This window comes from Prosopis cineraria, unplaced genomic scaffold, assembly GCF_029017545.1.
Source record: "Prosopis cineraria cultivar Desert tree isolate PC_DT_omini unplaced genomic scaffold, ASM2901754v1 PC10, whole genome shotgun sequence".
Lineage (NCBI taxonomy): Eukaryota > Viridiplantae > Streptophyta > Magnoliopsida > Fabales > Fabaceae > Prosopis > Prosopis cineraria.
In genome coordinates, this window is record NW_026555341.1 from 725,642 (window position 1) to 749,437 (window position 23,796).

General features: G+C 34.4%; 3 protein-coding genes across 6 annotated transcripts; 2 read left to right on the forward strand and 1 right to left on the reverse strand.

Annotated features, from left to right (window-relative positions):
• The first annotated feature begins 2,580 nt into the window (after positions 1–2,580).
• On the forward strand, positions 2,581–5,729 carry LOC129284328 (CSC1-like protein At4g35870). 2 transcript variants are annotated; one of them, XM_054919756.1, is made up of 2 exons: positions 2,581–3,298; positions 3,596–5,729. In XM_054919756.1, the coding sequence occupies exons 1-2, from the start codon at positions 2,893–2,895 to the stop codon at positions 5,305–5,307; spliced, it is 2,118 nt and encodes a 705-aa protein (XP_054775731.1). In that variant the 5' UTR covers positions 2,581–2,892; the 3' UTR covers positions 5,308–5,729. The 2 variants fall into 2 exon arrangements, with proteins under 2 accessions (XP_054775731.1, XP_054775730.1); XM_054919755.1 differs by having other exon boundaries at positions 2,581–5,729.
• Positions 5,730–14,108: 8,379 nt separating this feature from the next.
• Positions 14,109–18,192, forward strand: LOC129322180 (aspartyl protease family protein 1). Of its 2 annotated transcripts, none has more exons than XM_054968299.1 (10): positions 14,109–14,615; positions 15,161–15,296; positions 15,921–16,156; positions 16,385–16,609; positions 16,736–16,871; positions 16,956–17,035; positions 17,114–17,213; positions 17,297–17,357; positions 17,636–17,719; positions 17,814–18,192. In XM_054968299.1, exons 1-10 carry the CDS (start codon positions 14,317–14,319, stop codon positions 17,984–17,986), a joined length of 1,530 nt encoding a protein of 509 aa, XP_054824274.1. In that variant the 5' UTR covers positions 14,109–14,316; the 3' UTR covers positions 17,987–18,192. The 2 variants fall into 2 exon arrangements, with proteins under 2 accessions (XP_054824274.1, XP_054824275.1); XM_054968300.1 differs by having other exon boundaries at positions 17,648–17,719.
• Positions 18,193–18,326: 134 nt separating this feature from the next.
• Positions 18,327–22,732, reverse strand: LOC129322179 (pre-rRNA-processing protein esf1). Of its 2 annotated transcripts, none has more exons than XM_054968297.1 (7): positions 22,048–22,732; positions 21,627–21,698; positions 21,100–21,323; positions 20,213–20,375; positions 19,948–20,082; positions 19,157–19,842; positions 18,327–18,849 (listed from the first exon to the last, which is right to left on the reverse strand). In XM_054968297.1, the coding sequence occupies exons 1-7, from the start codon at positions 22,612–22,614 to the stop codon at positions 18,549–18,551; spliced, it is 2,148 nt and encodes a 715-aa protein (XP_054824272.1). In that variant the 5' UTR covers positions 22,615–22,732; the 3' UTR covers positions 18,327–18,548. The 2 variants fall into 2 exon arrangements, with proteins under 2 accessions (XP_054824272.1, XP_054824273.1); XM_054968298.1 differs by having other exon boundaries at positions 19,954–20,082; positions 22,048–22,731.
• Between the last annotated feature and the right edge of the window lie 1,064 nt (positions 22,733–23,796).

A 23,796-nucleotide genomic window follows, 5' to 3' on the forward strand; every position in this document is an offset into this window, starting at 1 on the left:
ATATCAAAATAATACAATGATGTTAACTAAATTTTATATTTAGATGAGAAAAAATTCATTAGCAGTCAAATAAAATATTATGAGAGCCGAAGTTTATTACTTTAAAGTTAGTTAATAATAAGGCTAAATAGTTGAAAAATTTCCTAGCAAATATCATATTGAGAGCAAAACTGAAATAGATTGTGTCAAGGATTCGTAGTAGCCAATTACCAATAGCTACGACTGAAAATAAGACCTTTAATGACAATTGTAAACATATCTTATTAATACATAATATTATAAAGTAGCTACTAAAAAATGGGGTTATCTCAATTGAGTATGTGAGATCAAGATCAGATATAAATTTGATAGATCCGTTAACCAAGCACTTGGGGAAGGAACATATTATATGAACATTAAAGGGAATGAGACTTAAGCCAATTCAAAACTAACAATAATGATAACCCAACCTTTGTAATTGATAATCCTATGAAGAATGTTCATATGGGTAAGAACAAGTTATTTGTTAGTTTTGCTAGTACTAAAAATATTGTCCCCTTCCTATGATGTACAAGAAAGTGTTAGAATGTAGTGCTGGGAGGCTAATCAAAGCTCGTAATGATTTCATATTCCTTAAAGAAAGAGTATTCATTGTAGATATATTTGATGAAATCATTTAGATGAATGTGGAGTGGGGCCATTTTTATGAAATTATGGCTAAATCTCTAAAGCATTTGTTGACATGCCAGGCGTACACATGGCTATCAAAGTGCAAAACCACCATTAATAGCAAAAACTATGGGGTTATAATCTGACTGATGATGCCTCTAGTATATGCTTAAGAGTTGTTAGTTCATAGAAGCGTGCTTCACTAACTTTTTTGTGTACTAAGCAATATTGGTCTAGGTTTGATACATAGTCTATAAGACACCAGATTCAAAATTATTACATTCCATGCAAATGACTTAGATGATAATTTTTTTTGACACACGTGGGGGATATTGTGTGTATGTGTGTTAAAAAATAAAACCCTATATTGCTCAAAGGTATAAAGGCCTTAGTATATATATACTTAGGTGTGAAGTTGAGCAAGTAAATGGGCTTAGATGAGGAGCAGTATTGGGCAAAATTATTTTATAGAGTTATAAAATTTTCCTTTTGAAATATGTGAGGGATTATTGAATATTTTAAATCTTTTAATATATCTCAAAAGGAATTTTTATTTTGATTAATAATATTAATTATTAGTTGAATTTATTTATTTTGTAACCTATAATTTAAACATCATTATTCTTTGAAACCATTTTTTAGTTGCATTAAGGTGTCATTAATCAATGATAACTGCCCAATGTTCACGAGATTTTACTTATAAAAGGTAGTGCGGATCACATAATGGGTGATTGGTCCTTAGCGTTTGGGCACTCTACTCTCTTCCCCCTTCTCATGCTTCTCCTGAATTATTTTGTGATTTTTTGCTATTATGTTACCTTATTTATTTTACCAAATGGTTCTACTTAACTTTGGAGAGTTTTGAGAATTATGCCAGAATTGATTTTAAGGACAATGTCCTTAGGCATGATTTGAAATAGATTTTTTACAGGATATGCTGACACTTCATTCATATCTTGTTTTCTTAACAAAAACAAAGAAAATACTGACAAAAAAAACATACAAATAAAATATTTAACATGAACATTGCTCAGTCATTGTAAATGTTGATTAGATATAGTTTGTTATTTAAAGCAAGTAAAGTGAGTGAATCAATTCAAATCCATTAGAATTACAAGAATTAAGCCAAAACTAGCTATTTATTAATTTAATTGATTTAAATTAGCATGTTATCCATTGCCAAAAAAATAAAGCATGTTATCCTTTTCTTTTTCATAAACAAAACAAAACTTAAGAAAATTTATAATAGATGTGTAAAATGAATCTGAAGAAAGTTTTGTTTGATTTGATTTAGATTTCAAGAACTAAAAACTTAAACCAAATTAAATTAATTAGTTTTGTTGAAAGAAAAATCAAACCCATCCTTATTTAAGATCAATTTTGATCAATCCATGTTAATTTGGTGTAATTCATTTGAATCGATTTAAAACATTTTCATACACAAATAACCAAAAAAATTCATGAGCCTCTTGAGTTACAACTAAATATTTCTCACCTTGAAAAAAGAAATAATATTTAAAAAAAATATCAAGAGATTTGTTTTTAGACGGGCATTAAAATTAAAATGAGAAAATTATGTCTAGATATTATAAAATATAATTTATTATTAAAATGTTTCATAAAATTTATAAAATATTTTTAAATTTTAAATATTACACATTTATAATTTAATTAAGGGTATTTATAACTTGTAAATATTCATTGTCCAATTATAAATACTTTTAATTAAGTTATAAATGTAAAAAAATTAAAATTTTAAAGTATTTTAAAAATTTTATAAGATTTTTTTATAATAAATCTTTTCATATAAAAGCTAAGTGTAATTTTTTCAATTAGAAATTTGGGGGGGGGGGGGGGGACGAATGTCACATCTGTGGGCTCGATAAATTCTCATCCTTTTTTTGTGTTTTTTCCCCCTTTTGCCAACCCGACTAATTCTTGCCCTGATAGTAATTTAGAATTCCTTCTATGTCCTAAGTCGTCTGCCAGAATTCCATCCATGTCCTCAGTCGTCTTCCTCTGCTTCGTCTATCCTCGACGGATTCTCATCGTAGAAGAAGCCATAACATTATCATTGTTTCTGCAAATACGAAATCTGTGTGCTCTATGAACAGAATTCAATTTGAATTGGAATCAATTCACCTTAGATTCTTGAACGTCAGATTTTGCTTGTAAAAACCCTAGGTTTTTTTCAGGTGCATCTTCCTGCCTCTGCCGTTCGCTATCAACCCTTCAGTATTTGGTATGGAGGGGTCCCTACCTCCGCCACCATCCTCCGGCGACCATGGGGACCTGTATGGCGCGTGGTACGGCAACATACAGTACTTGCTGAACATATCGGCGATTGGGGCCTTCTGCTGCCTATTGATTTTCATCTTTGTGAAGCTACGCAGTGACCACCACCGAATGCCAGGGCCTGCTGCTCTTGCCAACAAGCTTCTCGCCGTTTGGCACGCAACGGTCCGGGAAATTGCTCGCCATTGCGGGGCTGATGCTGCTCAATTTCTTTTGATCGAAGGCGGGAGTTGCGCAGTTCTTTTGTCAATTGCGGGCCTGGCTGTACTGGTAATTCTTCCGCTTAATATTTATGCTGGGACTGCTGTGCTGGATGACCAATTCTCGAAGACTACTATCAATCACATCGAGAAAGGTTCGGTTCTACTTTGGATACATTTTCTTTTTGCGGTGATGGTTGTTGTTTTGGTTCATTTTGGTATTTCCGCTATCGAAGAGAGGTTAAGGATTACTAGATTTAGGGATGGATATGGTAATCCTAGTGACCCTACTGCAAATGCCACTGCTATATTCACCATAATGGTGCAGGGTCTACCAAAAAATTTAGGAGATGATAGAGTTGCATTGCGGGAGTACTTTCAATATAGGTATCCAGGGAAGGTTTATAAACTGATTGTGCCAATGGATTTGCGTGCTTTGGATGATTTGGCAGCGGAGCTGTTGAAAGTAAGGGACGAAATTTCATGGTTGGTGGCAAGAATGGACTCTCGGCTTTTGCCAGATGATAGTGAAGTTGATGGAAATGCTCAGGGCACTTACTGGGGTTTAGGGAGTTGGGTGGTTTGCTCTTGGAAACGGTTGCAGGACATATTTTCTGACATTCTGGCTAGATTTGGGTACACTGACGAAGAGAGGTTAAGAAAATTGCAAGAATTAAGGGCTGGATTGGAGACTGAATTAGCTGCCTATAAGGAAGGTCGTGCACGCAGTGCCGGAGTTGCCTTTGTTATGTTTAAAGATGTGTATACTGCTAATAAAGCAGTCCAGGATTTTCAAAATGAAAAAAGGAGGCGTATTGGGAAGTTCTTTTCTCTCATTGAATTGCGTCTTCGGAGAAACCAGTGGAAAGTTGAGCGTGCTCCATTGGCAACTGACATTTACTGGAATAATATGGGAACGTCGAAGCTCTCACTGAAACTGCGGAGAGTATTTGTGAATACTTGCTTATTATTGATGCTGTTATTTTTTAGTTCTCCCCTTGCTGTAATCACTGCTGTTAAGAGTGCTGGGAGGATCATTAATGCCGAAGCTATGGATAATGCACAATTGTGGTTAGCTTGGGTACAAAGTTCTAGCTGGCTTGCAAGCATTGTTTTTCAATTCCTGCCCAATGTTATCATATTTGTAAGCATGTATATAGTAATCCCATCTGCTCTTTCTTATTTCTCCAAATTTGAACGCCATCTTACTGTTTCTGGGGAACAAAGAGCTTCACTTGTGAAGATGGTTTGCTTCTTTCTTGTTAATCTCATTCTCTTGAGGGGTCTAGTAGAATCATCCTTGGAGAGTACCATCCTAAAGATGGGCCGGTGCTATTTGGATGGAGAAGATTGCAAGAGGATTGAGCAATATATGAGTGCATCATTTCTGTCAAGGTCATGCCTTTCGTCTCTTGCATTTCTGATCACAAGCACTTTCTTGGGTATATCTTTTGATCTTTTGGCTCCTATCCCTTGGATCAAAAGGAAAATTAAAAAATTCCGGAAAAATGACATGCTTCAGTTAGTTCCTGAACAAAGTGAAGAATTCCCATTAGAGCATCAGGATATTGATAATCTTCGTAGACCTCTGGTGCCTCAAACTACTTATGACACTCCGACACTGAATGGGGATAATCTAGAGGGACAAGATCTTCTTGTCTATCCAATGACTGGAAGAAGCTCACCTGCACCGAAGCAGAAATTTGATTTTGCACAGTACTATGCATTTAATTTGACAATATTTGCACTTACTCTGGTATACTGTTCTTTTGCTCCAATTGTGGTCCCCGTTGCTGCAATTTATTTTGGGTATAGATATGTGGTTGACAAGTACAACTTCTTGTTCGTATATCGAGTTCGTGGTTTTCCTGCTGGCAATGATGGAAGGTTAATGGATACTGTCCTGTGCATCATGCGTTTCTGTGTTGATTTATTCCTGCTAGCGATGCTTCTATTCTTTTCTGTCCAAGGCGACTCTACCAAGCTGCAAGCCATATTCACACTTGGACTGTTAGTCTTGTACAAAATATTGCCTTCTGGTAATGAAGGTTTTCCACCAACTCTCTTGGAGTCCATTCAAACAATTGACAACATTGTGGAGGGGTCCGTTGATTATGAAGTGTTTTCGCAACCAAGATTTGATTGGGATTGCTACCATGGGTAACTCAAGCTTTAATAGGTCTATTCCACTTGTGCAGAGCTTCGTTTTTCCCCCTTTATCTTTTCAACGGGGTTTGGGGGTGGAGGGTTCAAGGGTGAGCCCCAGAAAAAGAATGGAAATAGGTTCTTTATGCTGTGGTTCATATTTTGTTGTAATCCTGTTTATGACATTTTATTCTATCTCCATCTCTCGTCCATAATAGCTCTTCATGCTGCATATCTTCTGATAGTGGGCTCTTGTATCGTTATTCCTACCCGTTGCATTTCGATCTGCCACTGTCCAAATAGCATTTCCTGCTGCAGTTTAGGTGTCAAATGACATCCTCCTTTCTGTGTCATTGAATTCTCAAGAAATCGTTTGCTTGGTCAGTTTGTTGAACGTTAATATTTAGGAATTATGAATTGGGCCATTCAATATTTGTGTTAGCTTCTAGGCTTCCTGTTAAATTAAACCCTTTATTTCTGCTGTGTCTACGTCAAATATTACCCTCAAGCTAAGTTGGTATATAGCTTACTGGAGGCACCTTTGTCTATTATTAATAGGCTTCCCTGTGCAAGGAACGGTTTAGGCTAAGAACCGTCATGTGACTTGAATTGAGGAGGCTTAATTCAAACGGATTTGTGGACTAAGGGCCCGTTTGGTTTTTTTCTCATTTTATATTCAAAAAACAAAATTTTATTTTTAAAAAGTTAAAAATTGTTTGGATAAAATATTTTACAGAAAAGTACATTCTGAAAATATATTTAAATAGTAGTTGAAAGTAAATTTATAAAACATAACTATTTGAAATTTTTAAAAAATAAATTTAAAAAGTAAGATGTTATTTGATCATGCTATTTCAAGTTTAATCTCTTATTTTTTTATTTTAAAAATAGTTAATTCATTAAAAATATAATAATAATTAGGTATCAATTTTTTAGCATCATAAATTGAATAATTAATCATGTTAGTTTTTAACATTAATATATAATAAAAATTATAAATCTCTATCACATTTTTTAAAATTATAAATTTTAAAAAATAAAAATAACTAGGAATTAAATTTTTAATATTATAAATCAAAATTTATGTTATTTAAAATATTTATCATATTTTTTAAATATTTTAAATATATTATATTTATATAATAAAAATTATAAATCATCATAAATCAATATCTTTTTTTAATAATTGTATATTTAAAAGCACATTTCACTGTCACAAATTAAACAATTTTTAGTATATCAAACTGACTTTTAAAAAAATATATTTAAATATAAATTTTATTACAATAACTAACTTTCATTAAATTAATTTTTAACAAATAAATTTTCACTAAATAAATTTTTAATAAATTAAAAACTAAACACACACTATATCAGCTAGTGGGTTTTAAAAATTTGTCATGCCGTCTCGATATTTATCTTCTTGTACGAGCTAAAGGTAACAGCCCAATTATTTTATGACCTTATAAATGGGCACTAGTACACACTGAGCGCCCCCGCCCGTAGAAGCAGCATTTAAAAATAAAATAAATTAAATTAAGTTAAAAGGGAATGGAACGACCAAGGGGGCAGCAATCATTAAATGGTCCAGACATCTGAAATGTTAACCCAATCAGTTCTCTACACCTCAAAGAAGGATTAGAAAAACGAAACAGAATGCAAATCGAGGTTGCGGGATCCGCGGCAAGCTATATGAAAGAAACACATCGAACTAGTGCGCTTGCTCGTAAACAAGTTTTCCAGTGTCCCGCAACCCACATAAAGTGCCACTAAAGTTAGATTAAATGACTAATTTCAACAATCACTTCACATGAATGATTCATATATCAAAACCGACGGACTATGATTAGAAGAAAGAAAAAAAAAGAAACCCATTTAATACTGAATGAAAGGTTTCAAGGATAATGAAACTCGGGAATTGACGCGGATAAGATGAATTAAAGGCATAAGCGAAATGGAGAAGTAATAGGAGATCAACAAGGCCGCCTGGTTAGATGCCATTCCCCAATCCAATCTCAGCCAAGCAAATTAAACGCTCTTTCCTCCTTATACATGGCCTAAAATCTAATGTCCTGTGGTATGGCCCCATTGATCCATTAATCATGTCTCTCATGGAATTCTATTTTAGATATGCTGCCGATCTGGCGGCACAACCACTGCTTCTCACTAAAACAATTGCAATGAAAGAAAAAAATAAATTGAATTGGAAGTCACGAGATCATTTGCTCCTTCCACTTGTGACGTCGATACTAAGAAGAGAGGAAATAATATAAATTTGCATAAACATGCAGTGAAGAGCAACCTTATAGATTCCAGTGCAGATAGAAATGAGATTGGACAAAGAGAATGTAATGTCACGAATCTCACATAAAAAAAACCCCACAGTGAAGTGGGGTTCACAAGTAAGGGCTCTCTCATTTAGCAGGTTAATCTTTTAGATTCAGCTTGCAACAAACACGACTTTGACATAATTACTTCTATTTTTCACATTTCCTTTTGTGAAGCTTCTGATTTGTTATTCTTTTTGCCTGCCACAATCAGCCGAACACTGTTGAAGAAAGTGAAGTTTTTCGCATGATCCCCACGACGGGTTTGGCTCTACGAGAGTTCAGATTAGTGGTTAAACAAATAACTTATTTTGAAGAAGAGAACAGGAAAGATAACATCATTCTCAGTGGTTTTTGCAGAACTCATACGGCAAGGAAGCCGCATGTAACGGGTGCTTGCCATGTTACGCAGGCCCGCCGCGGGGCAGAGCAGGGAACTCAACGGTTCACGATCTGGAGTTTCTTCATCAGATGAAACTCGTTTCCCCATTTATCTTCTCCAATGTGATTCTCGGAAACAGGAACTCAGGCCTTTCAAAACCAAGAATTCATCCTCTGAGCAGTGAGAAACTGAACTGATTAATTCTTCGAGGACTACTTGTTGAAGATACATGCTTGAAAAAGGGCATTTTTCTATACTGTATAAATACATGCATGTAATAGTCTTTGTTGTATGCCAGTTTGTATACGGATTTAATCAAAACAAAAGCAAAGCCAAATCGGATGCTGTGATTACGGACCACCGCCTGTTGAAGTTGCTTTAGATCAGAACTCGGAAAGCAGATGAGAAGGCGGGACGTCTTTTTCAATTTGTTGGGTCTTGGCCCTCTTGGCTCTTGGGCGTTGCGCGTTAAATTGCAAGAGTTTGTGAAGAAAATATGGAATGGGTCCACCGGGTGGTCAAGTAATGTGGCTGCGTCCACCGAAGCCGTATTAAACAGTGGAACAAAAGCTTCATCACAAGAATTATGATGATCCAGAAGACTTGCAGAGAAAGCTTGAAGAAACTATACTACCCTACATTCCTCGGTTCCATGCTAAGCATGATCCGAACCAACCTCTTGCTCTGTCATGACAATTATATTTTAAATTTATCTATGCAATTTTTAGAAAAAATTACATATTAGTCCCATTATGGGAACTTGAATTTGTGAGAATACTTTCAACTTTCTTAAATTTGGTTGTAATTAATTTTCTTTCTGAGATATTAGTACTATTTTAATTATATTTATAAAGTACTTTCAACATGTTTCATCATAATTAAAAAAAATTTTAAAACTCATTAATTCTATTTAAAAATTTAATAATTTTTTAACTTTACTTCTATTAAATATATATATATATATATATATTTTAACAACATATTTTTTTTCTTCAACATTCAATAGAAGTTAAATGAAAAAATTCATAATAAAAATTAATGATGTGATTTATAAATAAGATAAAAAATATTTTCTATCTCTACCCTATAAATAAGATTTGAGAGAGTAACACAAATGTCTTTCAACTCATTTCTTGATTGGCACTAATCCATGTTGACCGATTGCTATTGATTGTCTACTGGTCAAAAAAATAATTGCTTTTTTGAAAGCATTAATAGCTCAATGTTTAGAAATCAAACATAGTGGATTTACAAAAAAAAAATCTTAAGATTCGTCAGTCAAATTTCTTTAAAATTTAGTTTAATATTGTACGAAATTGACTTGTAAATTTAATTTGATTTGAAAATCTTGAACATTTACTATAAATCTATAATGTTTGATATGTAAATACTAAAATATTAATATTTTAAAATATTTTTCAAAAAATATTTTCTTTGACCGATCAACGATTATTGGCAGTTGATACTTGTAAATAAATATTTTATTTGGAACTTATAAGTAATTTTCCATTTTTTAATAAATTAGTAACAAAAAATTGTAAGACTATTATGAAGTGAATAGGCGCTGATTCAATCGTGAATTATGGACGATGATGCGGCAACATTTGGTTGTGTGGTAGATGCAGAATGTGATGAGTGAGTTAGGTGCCAATTAGGTGAGGCCAATTAAAGCCGTGTGTGTTGAAGGCTTTGATGATGGATTCCAAGATCTGAATCATTCAGCCAAAACGTCAACGGCCTTCTAAAAATAAACAATGAAAATTGCGGAGAAAGCGAACATTAGCATAAAAAAGTCCACAGTTGGGAAAAGCTTCCACGGTGACAGGTCACTGAGCTTAACGTGGCTCTCTTGTAGGGCCACACAAAGTGGACGACGATAATGGTCTCGATACACGGGTGCGGATCCTCACATTTTCGCCTCTCTCGCACAGGCTTTCAGAATGTTCAAATCGTGCGGTTAAATAATCGCTTGGTCCATATTACGCCACGTCACAAGGTTTTTTAATAAAATGGCAGCAAAGCCCAAAAAAAAAAAAATTCAATGATCATTATGGTAAAATTTTTTTTAGAAAAAAGGTTGTAAAACTTGATTTAAATTGAGAGTGGTATTTAAAATTTAAATATTTTATTTGTAATTAGAACATTTAAATTTGTAATTATTTTTTGACCAAAAAAATTTACAATTATTTGAATAAATATTTGTTAGTTATTTTTAAAAAAAATTGTTAAAAATTTATATATCATTAATTCATTTTTTTGGGTTTCATTGTTATTCATTCTCCTTTTTAAAAATACGTCAACATAGTGAATGACATTAAAGTTCTTAAAGAAGGAATTGATAATAGTTAAGTTCCTCGTAAATTTTTATTTAAAAAATAAGATTAAAATATTTATTTAAATAATTGTAAATTTGGATGTTCTAATAAAAATAACATAGTTACAATCTAAATATAATTTTCAATTTATAATTAGGATTTTTTTTTTACAATTGTTTGAATCAATTTTTATACCCCATTTTGCAGGAATTTTTGCAAGGGATATAATTATCATCACTTTTTTTTAGATTTTATTATCATTTTCTTGTTTTAAGATCCTCATGGCGTGATGCTTTGAGTGAGAATCTCTTGATCCAACTTAATTTCAGTCAAAGCCATTAAAATTTTACTGTACACAAGGGGAACTAAAATAAAATTAAAGAGATAACTAAAATAATCTTTTTGTCCCCAGTGATATAAATAATTAATATATGCAAAATAAATAAGTAATATATAAAAAATGAGTAACTACCGTAGGTGAAATTTTTAACTTTCATTAACAACATAATATCATTGTAAATATAAACAAGTAAAGCCAGACACATGAGCAATTTGTATAAAGAAAATGAGCAATTGATGTAGGTGGAGTAAGAGTTGCAAATTCATAAAAGTATTATGTTGTTGATGAGAGTTACAAATTCAATCAATATTAATTGTTCATTTTCTTTACATGAGTTATATATATGTTTAACTTTACTTGGAACAATAAAATTAATTTAGTTAATTTTTTAATTTTATTTCAGTTTTCATATGTAGAATGAAATTTAATAACTTTTAATAATTTTGATTGAAATTAAATTAGATCCAACTCCTTGGATACACTGGACTTGGAAAAAATTGGGTGGGGCTTGCCTTTGGTTCATCCTCTTTCCTTCATTTACGTTGTTCACATTTGGGGTTGAAAATGAAAACACAGTAGGAGCCCACCAACCAACGTCCTTATCCCAAACTTTGTCGATGTCCTAACTACGCAACCACACCCTTCAAAGTTCAAACCCCTCACATTGAAAGTTTGAAACTAACAAGTCATGCACACTTTTTTTTTCTAACTAGCCAGCATGTCCCTAAAATTCAACCGCGCTTATGTTGAACGTTTTGATGAATGAATTAATACTGGTAAGTGTGTGGCGATTATTTTTGTCTCTTTTGACATCGGTAAACGCGGTAATGTTTTGCAATTTATTTAATCATATAATAACACTGCACTCTTATGTTTTGACAGGAGGATAATTAAGTCTCAAAGAATATTTGATGACAGTTTTTTTTTAAAAAATAAGTTACAGATATTAATTCAATAATCTCAAACAAGAATCTTAGTTACTTTAAAAATTTAAATGTTTTATTCATAATTGGCACATTTGATTTGATAATTGTTGGTATAAAATTGATTTGTACCACTGCTTAAAAAATGAAGGAAAATTGAGCTATTTTAGAATCTAACTTTGATTCGACATATTTGATGGACGCGAAACTAAATTAAGCACTTGTTTGATTGCTCAAAATGATGATAACAAAATGAATTAAGAACAAAGACAAGAACAAATGATCAAGAGTAGATAAATCTATTACATTTATAAAAGGAAAGGTAATTTAGTTGATGAAATTAAAAATTATAATTTATGATATTTATGAAATGTGTAATGATTTTTACATTTATATTATATAATATTGAATTTTATCAGAAAATAATTTAGTTTATTTTTATTTTAATTTCTTTAATCTATTATTAAATGGGCATAAATTACATGATGAAACTTGAAAGCAAGAAAACGTCAAAAGATGAGAAAAGCTAGCCGGCCAGGACCGCAGCCGCAAGTGAAAGCTGAGAGGAGTGGGGAGCCACGGGGCTGAGGTGAGTCAGACGCGGCCACAAGAGCCCACACGTAACGCGGTATGGCCTCGTGAGCTTTGTTTCTCCTCAACTATTTTAATTAAAATTTAACTTAATTTAATTACCAGTAATGTGTAGCCGCGTGTGCTCGTTCCTTGAACTTGAAAATTAAAAACGACATCGCTCGGAGCTGACGGCGATGACAGGTGGTCGCCATCCATCAATTATAAAACACCCTAAATATAAATTAGAGATGATGACGCCAGTCTCCTTGGCCCTGCCCAACAACCCTGACGCCTCCACCCTTTTATTTTGCAATCCTCCATCAGCCCTACTTTTAGTTTTCTCAATTATAATTATTACTATTGCAATGTGATCGTCCTATCCTAATAAATTTGCATGTAAACGTCCTAGACTAATACCACATTTGTTTATTGTTTGACTTGTTGGCAACGGATAGGAGAATAAGAAAATTTTCACTATTTTGAATTCCAAAAAAAAAAATCGTTTTATTTTTATCTTAGACTTTGTTCTCTTAAAATTTTATAACATTATTTTTTTAACTTTTTAAATTGAGTCAATTGAAATCTCTGCCCTCTCAAACCAAACGGACAATTCTCCTCTCCCTTTTCCCATTGATATTAGATGAAACCATTAATAAAAACATAGCTATAAATACAAATTTAGCTGTCTACTCTTTTTCTCAAAATATTGGGTAGTTTATATTATGAGATGATGTAAAATAAATTTTTAATTTTTAAAAATGAAACATACAGTAGCCTTCATTAATTTTGACTTAAATGAAATTAACTTCCATGTGAGGCCCACAAGTTTTTGACTGAAAATGACATGTACTCCACCTCATTATATATAAAGATGTAAATTTAATCAGAAATTATTTTATGAGAAATATTAGGTAACTTTTACTATAAAAAATGAATTATCCAATATCTTTTCATTAATTTTAATTAAACGTTATTTATTTTTAAAATTATGAGATTCAAAATAGGTCAATCTCTTCAATTTTTTTGCATCCATTTTCAATCTTAACTTGAGAAAAAAAAATTCAAAAGATTTTTGTTTGAAAACATTTACAAGAACAATGTCAGTGAAATAAAAGAAAAAAAGAAAAAATAATAATCTTTCAGTTGAATCTATATGATAATTCAAGCAAAATAAATAGTATGAATTGTAATATTACTAAACACAAAAGAAGTTAAATTATAGCTTAATTGTGATACTTCCCCACAAAGAAGAGGGCCCACACACAAGCATATCATACCCCGCACACACCTAATACTATTTCCCCTAATCCAGTTAGGGAATTGATCTAAGGACCCCTTGTATGAAGAGGCGCGAATAATGTCAATTGAGCTAGAAGCACTTGGCTAATCGTGATGAACAATCAAATTCAATCATCATTAACTTAAAATAGACAACAAAATTTAAATTGTACTATTAATAAATCATAAAATGCTTGACTCAAATTTAAATCACAAATATATTTATTGCGGGAGTATAAAGAATGCGCTGGGTCCGTGGCATTCTAGATTCTCTGTGACTAATATATGAAATATACTGATGGGATTTCTTTCCGTCATGGATAATGAAATATTTAAAGCTGGCTTTTCGTCTCAACTCGCAAGCAGTCCTTTTCAAACATAAAATTAAATTAGTTCATTAAAAAATAAAATAAAATAAAATTATGTTTTAATTTACAAATTAATTTTTTAAAAATTATAATAAAATTCTCTTAAAATTAATTTGTCAACAGGAGCTAGTAAAAATGAAACTTCTGATACAATTAAAAATAAGGTTGAAATTGAATAATATATTTAAACTTGGGACCCACCTTACGTCCATGGACCCATCGTCGCAAACTTGGACTTCTGGCCAGGAGGCTGGTTTAAACAAGTAAACAATGAATAGCCTCCAATCAAGCCCCGTACCCCTCCTCCCTCCCTCCCTCCCTCCCTCCCTCTCTCTCTCTCCGTGCTGCAAACTTCTTCACGCTTGCATCAACGACCGAGGCCTTGCATATTTTTGCTGCCCCTGGCATAAGCATCCGGGCACTAGCCTTTGTGTCAGGCAGTTGAGCAGAGGGTTCTGGGAAAATTCAGCTATTTCCCGCTATTTTCTTTCCTGGCGAAAGTTCTCCACACAGCCTCCACTCATGGCTCATCCTTTTAGTCGTAGTTTGCTATGTAGATTACTGTTCTTGGTGATGAGTTTAGCTTCTCAGAGATGTTACTGTGTCCGGACATTCGAGTTCGATGTCCACCACAGGTTCTCTGATCCGGTTAAGGGAATTCTGGGTGTTCAGGACCTGCCAGAGAAGGGAAGTCGGGAATACTATGTTGCTATGTCCCACCGAGACCGCATATTCCGAGGCCGTGGACTGGTTGGTGGCGATCGGACGGTTCTAACGTTTGCCGACGGCAATGAAACTTATCGGCTTAGCTCCTTTGGATAGTACGACTTCTTCAACCACTAAATTTTACTCCCTCACTTTCACAATTTTTCCTTTTCCTTTCGGATTAGATAGTATCTGGCCATCTGCATTTAGAATTGAGCTTGAAATTCAGATAATACCCGCGAGTTACTCAATCGGCCTATAGTGTTTCATAGGACAAAAGTAATTTTTTATTTGATAGATTTACACATTTTTCTTTGGGGTTAATGTTGATATCCTGTTTGGCCAAAATAATAACAATAACAGTAACCATTCAATTGGCCAAGAAAGAAGCATCGATACCCTGCTCCGATACAAGGACACTTACCAACGCTTCATTATGTATCAGATTATACTTGAATATTTCATTAAATGTCACAATGTCCATGCTTCTTTGATACCATGCCAACGTGTAAGACGTATTTACAATAACTGTATATTATAAAAATCATAGTTGGAACAAAAATGGTTAAACAGAATGCTCGACGGATTCTATTACCACTAACGGGATCCTTCTTGAGTAAAAATGTTGTTACTAATGATTTACCTCTATTTTGAATTTCAGTCTACATTATGCCAATGTTTCTGTTGGAACACCAGCTTTATCGTTTCTTGTGGCATTGGATACGGGAAGTGACTTATTCTGGTTACCGTGCAATTGCACCAGCTGTGTTCAATCTTTGCAGTCTGGAAGTGGACAGGTACACCGTGGCTATCAATTTTGTCATTTGCTTTCATTTTCAATTATTTTCATGTTTTCTTTTAAGGTTTTTCCTTCCTTTGCAGCAGTTGCATATTCCAGTTAATTGTTATTTTTTGGGAGGGAGAAGGGAGAAGCAGAAATATATCTTGCTAGTTCCTAACCAATAATCAAATCTAAGCTTTTGATTGCAACAAATTTTCCTCTATCAAATTTTACCTCAACTAATAGATTCTCTGTAATATCCTGATCAAAACGAAGCTGATTCTAGCTTCACCATACAATTCATTGTTTTAGTTCAAACACAAATTTGAAGTTTAAATTATTAGTACATCGGAGAAGTATTAAAAAAAAAAAAAAAACATATCCATCTTTGCTCGGACAGCTTCAAGCCACAAGGTGGCCTGACTAACTTTTGTCATCTTAATAATAGTTTATAGTTTGATTTGCCATGAAATGTCCTTATTCTGTTTGCATCACGATTACTTATCGGAGGCTATGTCTTATGTGTATATCACTTTGATTGTGGTCATTTTGCCAACTTTTATGCTTTAAATCTTAAACAAATATTATGTGGAACTTTCTGTTTGGTGGTATTTATTTCCTTCATTCTTCTACCTGACAGACCATTAATCTTAGTATCTATGGTCCTGAAGCATCCTCCACGAGCAAGAATGTATTATGCAACAGCACCTTCTGTGAGCTACAAAGACAGTGCCCTTCATCTGGCAGTAGTTGTCCATATCAAATTCAATATCTTTCAAATGGAACTTCATCTTCTGGGGTTCTAGTAGAGGATGTGTTGCACTTGATTACAGATGATGATCAGACACAAGAAGACGATGCACGTATTACTTTTGGGTAAATAACTTTACAGGATATTTGCTAAAAGCTTTTCCTCAGGGAAGGTTGATACTTGTATCATAGTCTGTGCATGAAACCTTTGGCAGGGTACTCATTAGAATACCGAATTTTCCAAGATCAATATTTGAAAAGCATTTCAGTATTATGGTTGTCTGATTCTCATTCATCTTTACCAATATACCATTCGTTATTATTAACCTGGACGCCATCTAACATATGATGCAGATGTGGTCAGATTCAAACTGGTTCATTCCTGAGTGGTGCAGCTCCGAATGGTCTATTTGGACTTGGCATGCAGAGTATCTCAGTTCCAAGCATCTTAGCTAAAGGAGGGCTCACTTCAAATTCATTTTCCATGTGTTTTGGAGCTGATGGCGTTGGAAGAATCAGGTTTGGAGATAATGGCAGCTCAGACCAAGGAAAAACACCATTCAACCTCAGAGCATCACAGTAAGTGCCTATTGTTCTGTACTTTGATATAAAAAATTGATACGTACATCAACAGTTAAGAAAGTAGAATACCATGTATAGCTTCACACTAGTTGTGCTTCTTTCCGTGGAAACATCTTTTGACAGACCAACCTACAACATCAGCATCACTCAAATTATTGTTGGAGGAAATGCTACTGATCTTGAGTTTTATGCAATTTTTGACTCTGGTACATCGTTTACATACCTAAATGACCCAGCTTATACACAAATTACTACGAGTGTGAGTAACTTGTACTCTTCAAAATGGCATTATTTGTTCCACCATTCATGTCCTGAATATAACCCAGTTGCTGTTATTTTGCAGTTCAATTCTATGATTAAAGAAAACCGACATTCATCAGGCTCTGGCGAAGATCTCCCCTTTGAGTTCTGCTATGATTTAAGGTTGTTATTTCTATACCGAAACAACTCTCTCTGCTTTGTCTTCTCAAATTATCACACTGACTCACGCATTAACTGCAGTTCAAATCAGACCAATTTCGAAGTTCCCATGTTGAATCTTACTATGAAGGGTGGGGACAATTACTATGTCATTAATCCACTACTTGTGTTGTATAATGAGGTGAGGACATAGGTCTGACTAATATATTCTGATATCTGACGCCTCTTCCCAGTCTCCTAATTCTTGTGATGTCCACTCTCCAGGATGTTCCAGCCGGATATTGCCTTGGCATCGTGAAAAGTGATGACGTGAATATAATTGGACGTGAGTATCTAATTGATCTAACCTTCTTCCTTTTTCCATAAAAAAGTCACTAATAAAATCTTATGCTCATGAAGTTTCACTTAAAGTTTATTATACCGTGCAATATGTGTTCTGTGTGATTTGTCGTGGTTATCACTTGTTTGTTTAAACTAATCGTACACCAACGTTTCACGATTAGCGATTTATCTAACTTCCGGGGAGTTATTTCTCAAGCATTAACACTTAGAACATTCATGTTTTCTATTAAATTTTGAACCTGCAACATTTATCATGTCTAGATCTTCATGCAGAGAACTTCATGACTGGTTACAGCATAGTTTTTGATCGTGATAACATGATTCTTGGTTGGAAAGAATCCAATTGTGAGTATGATTTGCCTCTTATGGGTCCAAGCTTTGCTTGTTTTTAATCATGTACCTTAATAATTGCTAACTGCAATGAGATGATTCTCCTCAGGTTACGACGACGTGCATTCCAACTCCAGCAAATCACCTACCAACAAATCTCCCACACCTGCTCTTGCTGTGAATCCTGAAGATACATCTAACCAGTCAAATAGCTCACCCTATCGAAACCCTTTTACTTTCATATTTATAGTGGTTCTTTTTCCGCTTTTAGCCATTATTTAGTAAATCAATTTTGTATTATCTTAAATTCAAAGGCATTCGTTTTATTTAAAATTTTCAAGTGCATTATAGGCATTTAGGCTGGTCGAGCACAGGAGAGAAGCATTATTGCTTCCGATTCTTTAGATCTTATTATTAGAATAATGTGTTTGTACATAATGTTTACAGTTTGTTGATATATAATAGAATAGAATTTATACGTTTTAGCTTTTGCCGGTTCCCCCTTTTTCGACCGCTACTTTTTGCCGATTCAAATCCTCAAACAGTTATAGGAGAAGCAGGACAACGGAACCTCTTGTACAAGGAAATGCCCCTATAAATTGACCACCCAGAATTCACGAGGGAACGTAAAAAGCGGGTGCATATTTCAGATCCTCAACGAATCTTTGCGAAACAACTTAAATGGGTTGATGAAATGTCCATGTAGCTTGCATCACAAAAGGTGGATTTAAAAAATCAGGCGAGAGATGCCTTGCGAACAGGTGATATTCTACCTTCTGAAAAGAGGACGCTCCATTTCCAACGAGGACTTCCATTGTTAAATATGGATTGGCTAATAGAAAGCCTAGTGATTCCTTTTCTTCACGCCTCCAAATTGCAAATTGCCATCCCCCTTTGCAGATTGAACCAATGAAGGTAATTGTACCTGCTTTGACTTCATCTTAACCGATTTGACCAATGATGATAGCTCATGTTTCTCCTTAGATTGCAAAACATCTGATCCTTCTTCGTCACCCTTCTTTACGCCAGCATCATTAGACGACAACTGAATTCCTCTTGAAAGCTTCACGTGCTTCTCTTCTGCCGAAAAGTCAATATCTCCTTTCTGCAGTTTATGAGCTCTCTGCCTGGCATAAACTGCACTCCTGCAAAGGCCAAAACACTATGTTAGCATGAAAGAATTCAGTTGATCTTGCAACCAGAAAAGTCCAATTAAGAAGATCACGATCAGTCAATCTTTGCAATCAACGAAAGAAAATATTATATACAAGTTAATCATCAGTTAAATACAACCAGCTAAATAAGACCAATCACAGACACATCTTACGCATAGAATATTCTAATTTTCACCCATATATTAAAGAGCAGACCCTAGAACTTCTGTCATTCCGTTTAAACCAATGACAACAAATTGTCTAAAAGAACGTAGAAGTAATATTGCACAGTAGATACCGTTTAAATTGTGGCTCAGTGGGATCCAAAACATAGTCACGTGAAGTGAAAAGTGCAGCAAAACGTGGATCATCAAGGTCAGCGCTTGGTATTTTTGCCTCTTCAATAGTTTCCTGAGCCCTTTTGCCCTTGGCCATCTTAAACTTTAAGTTATATCCCCTGAGACCAGTATTTGCCCCCTGGTCATCAGCAAGTAATAACTCCAGCTCTTCTTTGGTTGTTTTTTCTGCCCCATCTATAACTTGGTGCTTCTGTTTACTTTTTCCCTCCTTTCTCTTCTTGATGGGAGGCTCCTCCATGAAGAAATCATCTGCTTGCTCCGTTGTATCTTGATCAGTGTCACTATTATCATCATCAGATGATGAATGCTTTGATTTACTTTTCCAGTCCCTCTTTTTCTCACGTCTCTTCCTCAAATATGCTTCCCAAACTGTTTCTGATTTTTTATCTCTCTTTTCCAGTATGTGTTTGCTAATGTCTTCCAAACCAGTATTGAAGGTTACCTCCATATCTTGACCATCTTCTTCACCATCTCCATCTGAACCCTCACCAAACTCAAGTAAAGCACGATATTTTTCCAGTTTCCTAGTCTTTTTCTCAGCATGATCCTCTGTCTCAATGTCATCTTCATCATCACTTTCACCCACATCAGATGCCAATAGTTCCGTCAATTCCAACTCAGCTAGCTATCAAAGAGTACAGAAAAGAAAAATTGATGGGAAGAAGAATCCAAATTCAACACAAGAGCGCATAATAGAAAGACCAATACAATATCCTTATAAATGACGCACAGTAACCTGCTCATCGTTGAATTTCCGTCTTAAGGTCTTTGCACGAAGAGGTTCATCCTCATCCCATGAAAGATGCACTTTACTGTGCTGAAGTGCTCGAGTATAGAAATCTTTGCCTTCATAGTTTGCCGGAGCCTAGGGAGAGAAAACACTCAATCTTTAATTACCTTCGCTTGTGCAACAAAGAATATGGTTTTGAATAGCCCACTTTATTCCACAAATGCAATGTGTATAATAAAAAGAAAATGGCAATAAAAACAAATACCTCAGTTGCAACATCGAGAGGTGAGTTTTTGATTTCCATAGAATCAGGAATAAACCGTAAATCAAGTGCATTAGAAGATTGTAAAAACTCCAGCCCATCACATTCTTTGTAAATGTGGTCTGCTGTGGTAACTGAGTCACATTCCACCACAGCAAAATAGTACCTAGAAGGCCAAGGAAAGAACCAAGATACATAAAACAAGAGGAAAACAGAGTGCGGCAGAGAGCTTCTGACATGATAAACATGCCTATCACATGACTATGATAAGTACCAAAATTGGAATTTTGAGAGCTAAGTTGATTTTACAAGTTATCAATGATTGATACATCATGCATGTACCATCAGTAAAATGTTCAACAACAACCCAGAACCTCCAAAAAGACATTATATGAATGACGTGATGTGAGACATGACATGGAAGAGTAGATGACAAATATGAATGACCCTCAAGTTGGTTGTTTAGCCTTTATCCCCATCACATAATCACGAGATGATTATGAATTATAACATTAGCAACACTGGATCCCATGCTAACTAGTCATAAAAGAAAACTGCCACAAGGGAGCTGTATGGCTATGAGAATGTATTAATTTAGTTATATTCATCATTCCCTACCTTCCTGTAAAGGATAAAAAATTACCGTGCAACATATTCTTAGGACATACAAATATGAATATAGACTGCTCCTTAAAGTACTAACCACTTAAGAGAAAACAGAAACTTCTGTTAAGTTCAACAGCAGGAAACTAAGAACCTTAAATAAAACTGGCTAAATTTTACTAGTGAGAAGGTTTCCTCAATCAAAGCAAAAATGCTTTTCATTTATCCATTATGACTATCAAACCAAGATTTCCAAACACGAGATTTTAACTTTAGAAGTTGGTTACCTCATCCTGCTTTTCTCATATGCACGCAATTTCTCATTGTCAATTTCATCATCGCTGCTATCTTGGTCACTTTGAGTGGCTTCATCGTCAAAGAGGCCAACAGGGCCATGAACTTCCTCATCTTTCATACGTTGAAGGCCAAATTCAGATGGGTAGACAGCTACAGATTTTATTTGTCCATTTGGTGGAACAAATGAACTCAATAATACGTACAAGTCAACAGCCTGAAGTATTGAAAAAAAATACCTCAGACAACAAAGAAAGAAAAGGAAACTAGAAATAGAAACTAAGCAAAACAATCAACAGTTTAAACAGCCCAAAAATCTTGTTCATGTGATACCTCCCTGGAAGAAAGGTAACAGAAGTTCTAACGCACTTAGGTTAGATCCGGCTTTTCCATTGACTTATGCCTCATTTATAACCAAAAGAAGTTCATTCCACAAGTCAAATTTTCCGTGGGTGGATATGAAATAAATGAACGGACACTTTAACAAAATTAATTACATAGATGAGTGTTAACAGCATACCTTAACATATCTCCAGTCCATATTAACAACAGCAAGCCTATGAGTTTCTTTGTCAATTTCTGGCACCTCCTCCTGTCCACAGAATAATCCCATAAAGAAAATGTCAAAAATATTAATTTTAAAAAAAAAACTGAGGGACAAACCAAAGTTTGCAGAGTTTAGCCACAACCAACAAAGAATCCTGAGTAAACATCCTCAATTATTTAATCGTCTTAAAGAAAAGAGAAAGTGGTCCCATACAAACTCTCACCCCTTTCCCCTTTGTCAAGTTAGGATAACGAAGTTCCGAGGAACTATGCACGAATTCTTTGAAGAACTCATCGCGTACACACGTAACTGGCACAGTTGGTGACGTTCGTAAACGCCTTCCAATTGTTTATAAAAAGAGTTCAGAATTCCAAAATTAAGCTAAAAAGCATACCTGCCTCTCAGGCAACTCCTCATCAGCACTTTCATCTCCATCTGTATCTGTAGAGGATCCCAGTTCACAGGCATTGTTCTCGTCTTCGGATTCAGATGACTCTTCGGCAGGTGTCCCCCTCCCAGGTTCAACCAATCTCTGTCCTTTTTCTTCCTCCTTGTCTTCTTCGTCGCTTCCCTCCTCTACATCCTCTTCCTGGTTTCCTTCTTCATCCATTTTATAATAATGGCGAAGCGAACTCTGCCGCAAATTTTGCTTCCTGAGTTTCCCTCTCTTGTCCACTGGAGCAGAAGACGGTAAGAAGCTCTTATCAGTGAAGATGCGATCAAATCGCGAGTCAATCGCCACTTTCGTTTTGCGCTTCGGAGGCTCTCGGAACCGAGGGTCAGTGTGCAGAGATGAAAACCGAGGGTCGGCTATGACCTTGCCGACGCGGATGGTTTCTTTCCCTCCACCATCCTTTTCTGGCACAACAGATGAAGCAGAGGAATTCAAAGTATCATGATTGTTCTTCTTGTGCTTCTTGTTCTTCTTCATCCTCTCCAAGAAGCGCTTTTCGGATCCCATGTGAGTTAAACAGTGGTATGCACGCTGAAGCTCAGACAGAGGAAATGTCCGTGGCTTTCAAAACGCTAGGGTTTTCGCCTGTAAAGTTGTTAGTTTTGGCGGGGCTGAAGCATCGCCGTAGGAAAAGAACGTTTTCTTGAGTTGTGGAAACAAACCAAAAGGATGGAATGGTCCACCTGACTACAAGGCCGAAGCATACTGGTCCGCTGAATCGTAACATGCCCATGCATATTGGCCCATGATTTTGGGCCTTCGACACAACCAAGCCCACAATTCTAAAATTTGGTTCACGGGAAATCATTTCAGGATCCGTCTGAATATCTTGCTTTTTACATTTGAAAAAGTAAAATTTTACTTTTAAAATGTTAAAAATTATTTAAATAAAATATTTTTAAAAAACACTTTCTAAAAGCACTTCTAAGTGTGTATTTCAGTTTCAATTTACATTTGACAAAAATATATCTGGGAGATCTAACTCTTCATTAAATTTGGCAAAAGCAAATCTCAAATATGATTTAAATATGTTTTTGAGGTGTTATCCAAATAGGTCCTAAGTAGTGGCTGAAAATAAATTTTAAAAATATAACTATTTAAAGCCTTTTAAATGTACATTTAGCATTTTGGTACTTCTTGATCTCTATTCTTTTCTTTTCTCCTCTTATTTCACTACCCTTGAGAAATGGCTTACACCAATGCTATAATCATGCTTAATGACTGATGATATTTTACTTATAAAATATTGGCTCCAACTTTTTCTTATAACTCTTATTGTCAAATACAATTAATTAAATCCACTAAAAATATAATCAATTAATTAAGAAAATGGGCAAAATAACTGGTCATCCCTTAGAAATGTAATTTATAGACTGAACAACTTTATAATGTTAATTTTATTATTATTTTTTCATGGAATTGTTCGAGTAAAAAAATTTAGAACAGCATAATTTAATCAATGTTCCTTTTTCTCATCGAAAATTCAAAAGAAAATTTTTTTCACATTTTTTAACATTTATAATATATTACATTTACATAATAAAAATTATAAATTATCATAAATCAATATCATTTTTTGTCATTGTATATTCAAAGGTACAAATCATTATTAATTCAAACAACTTTCAATTTATCAAACTAACTTTTAAAAAGATATATTCAAACACAAATTTTATTATAATTAATTTT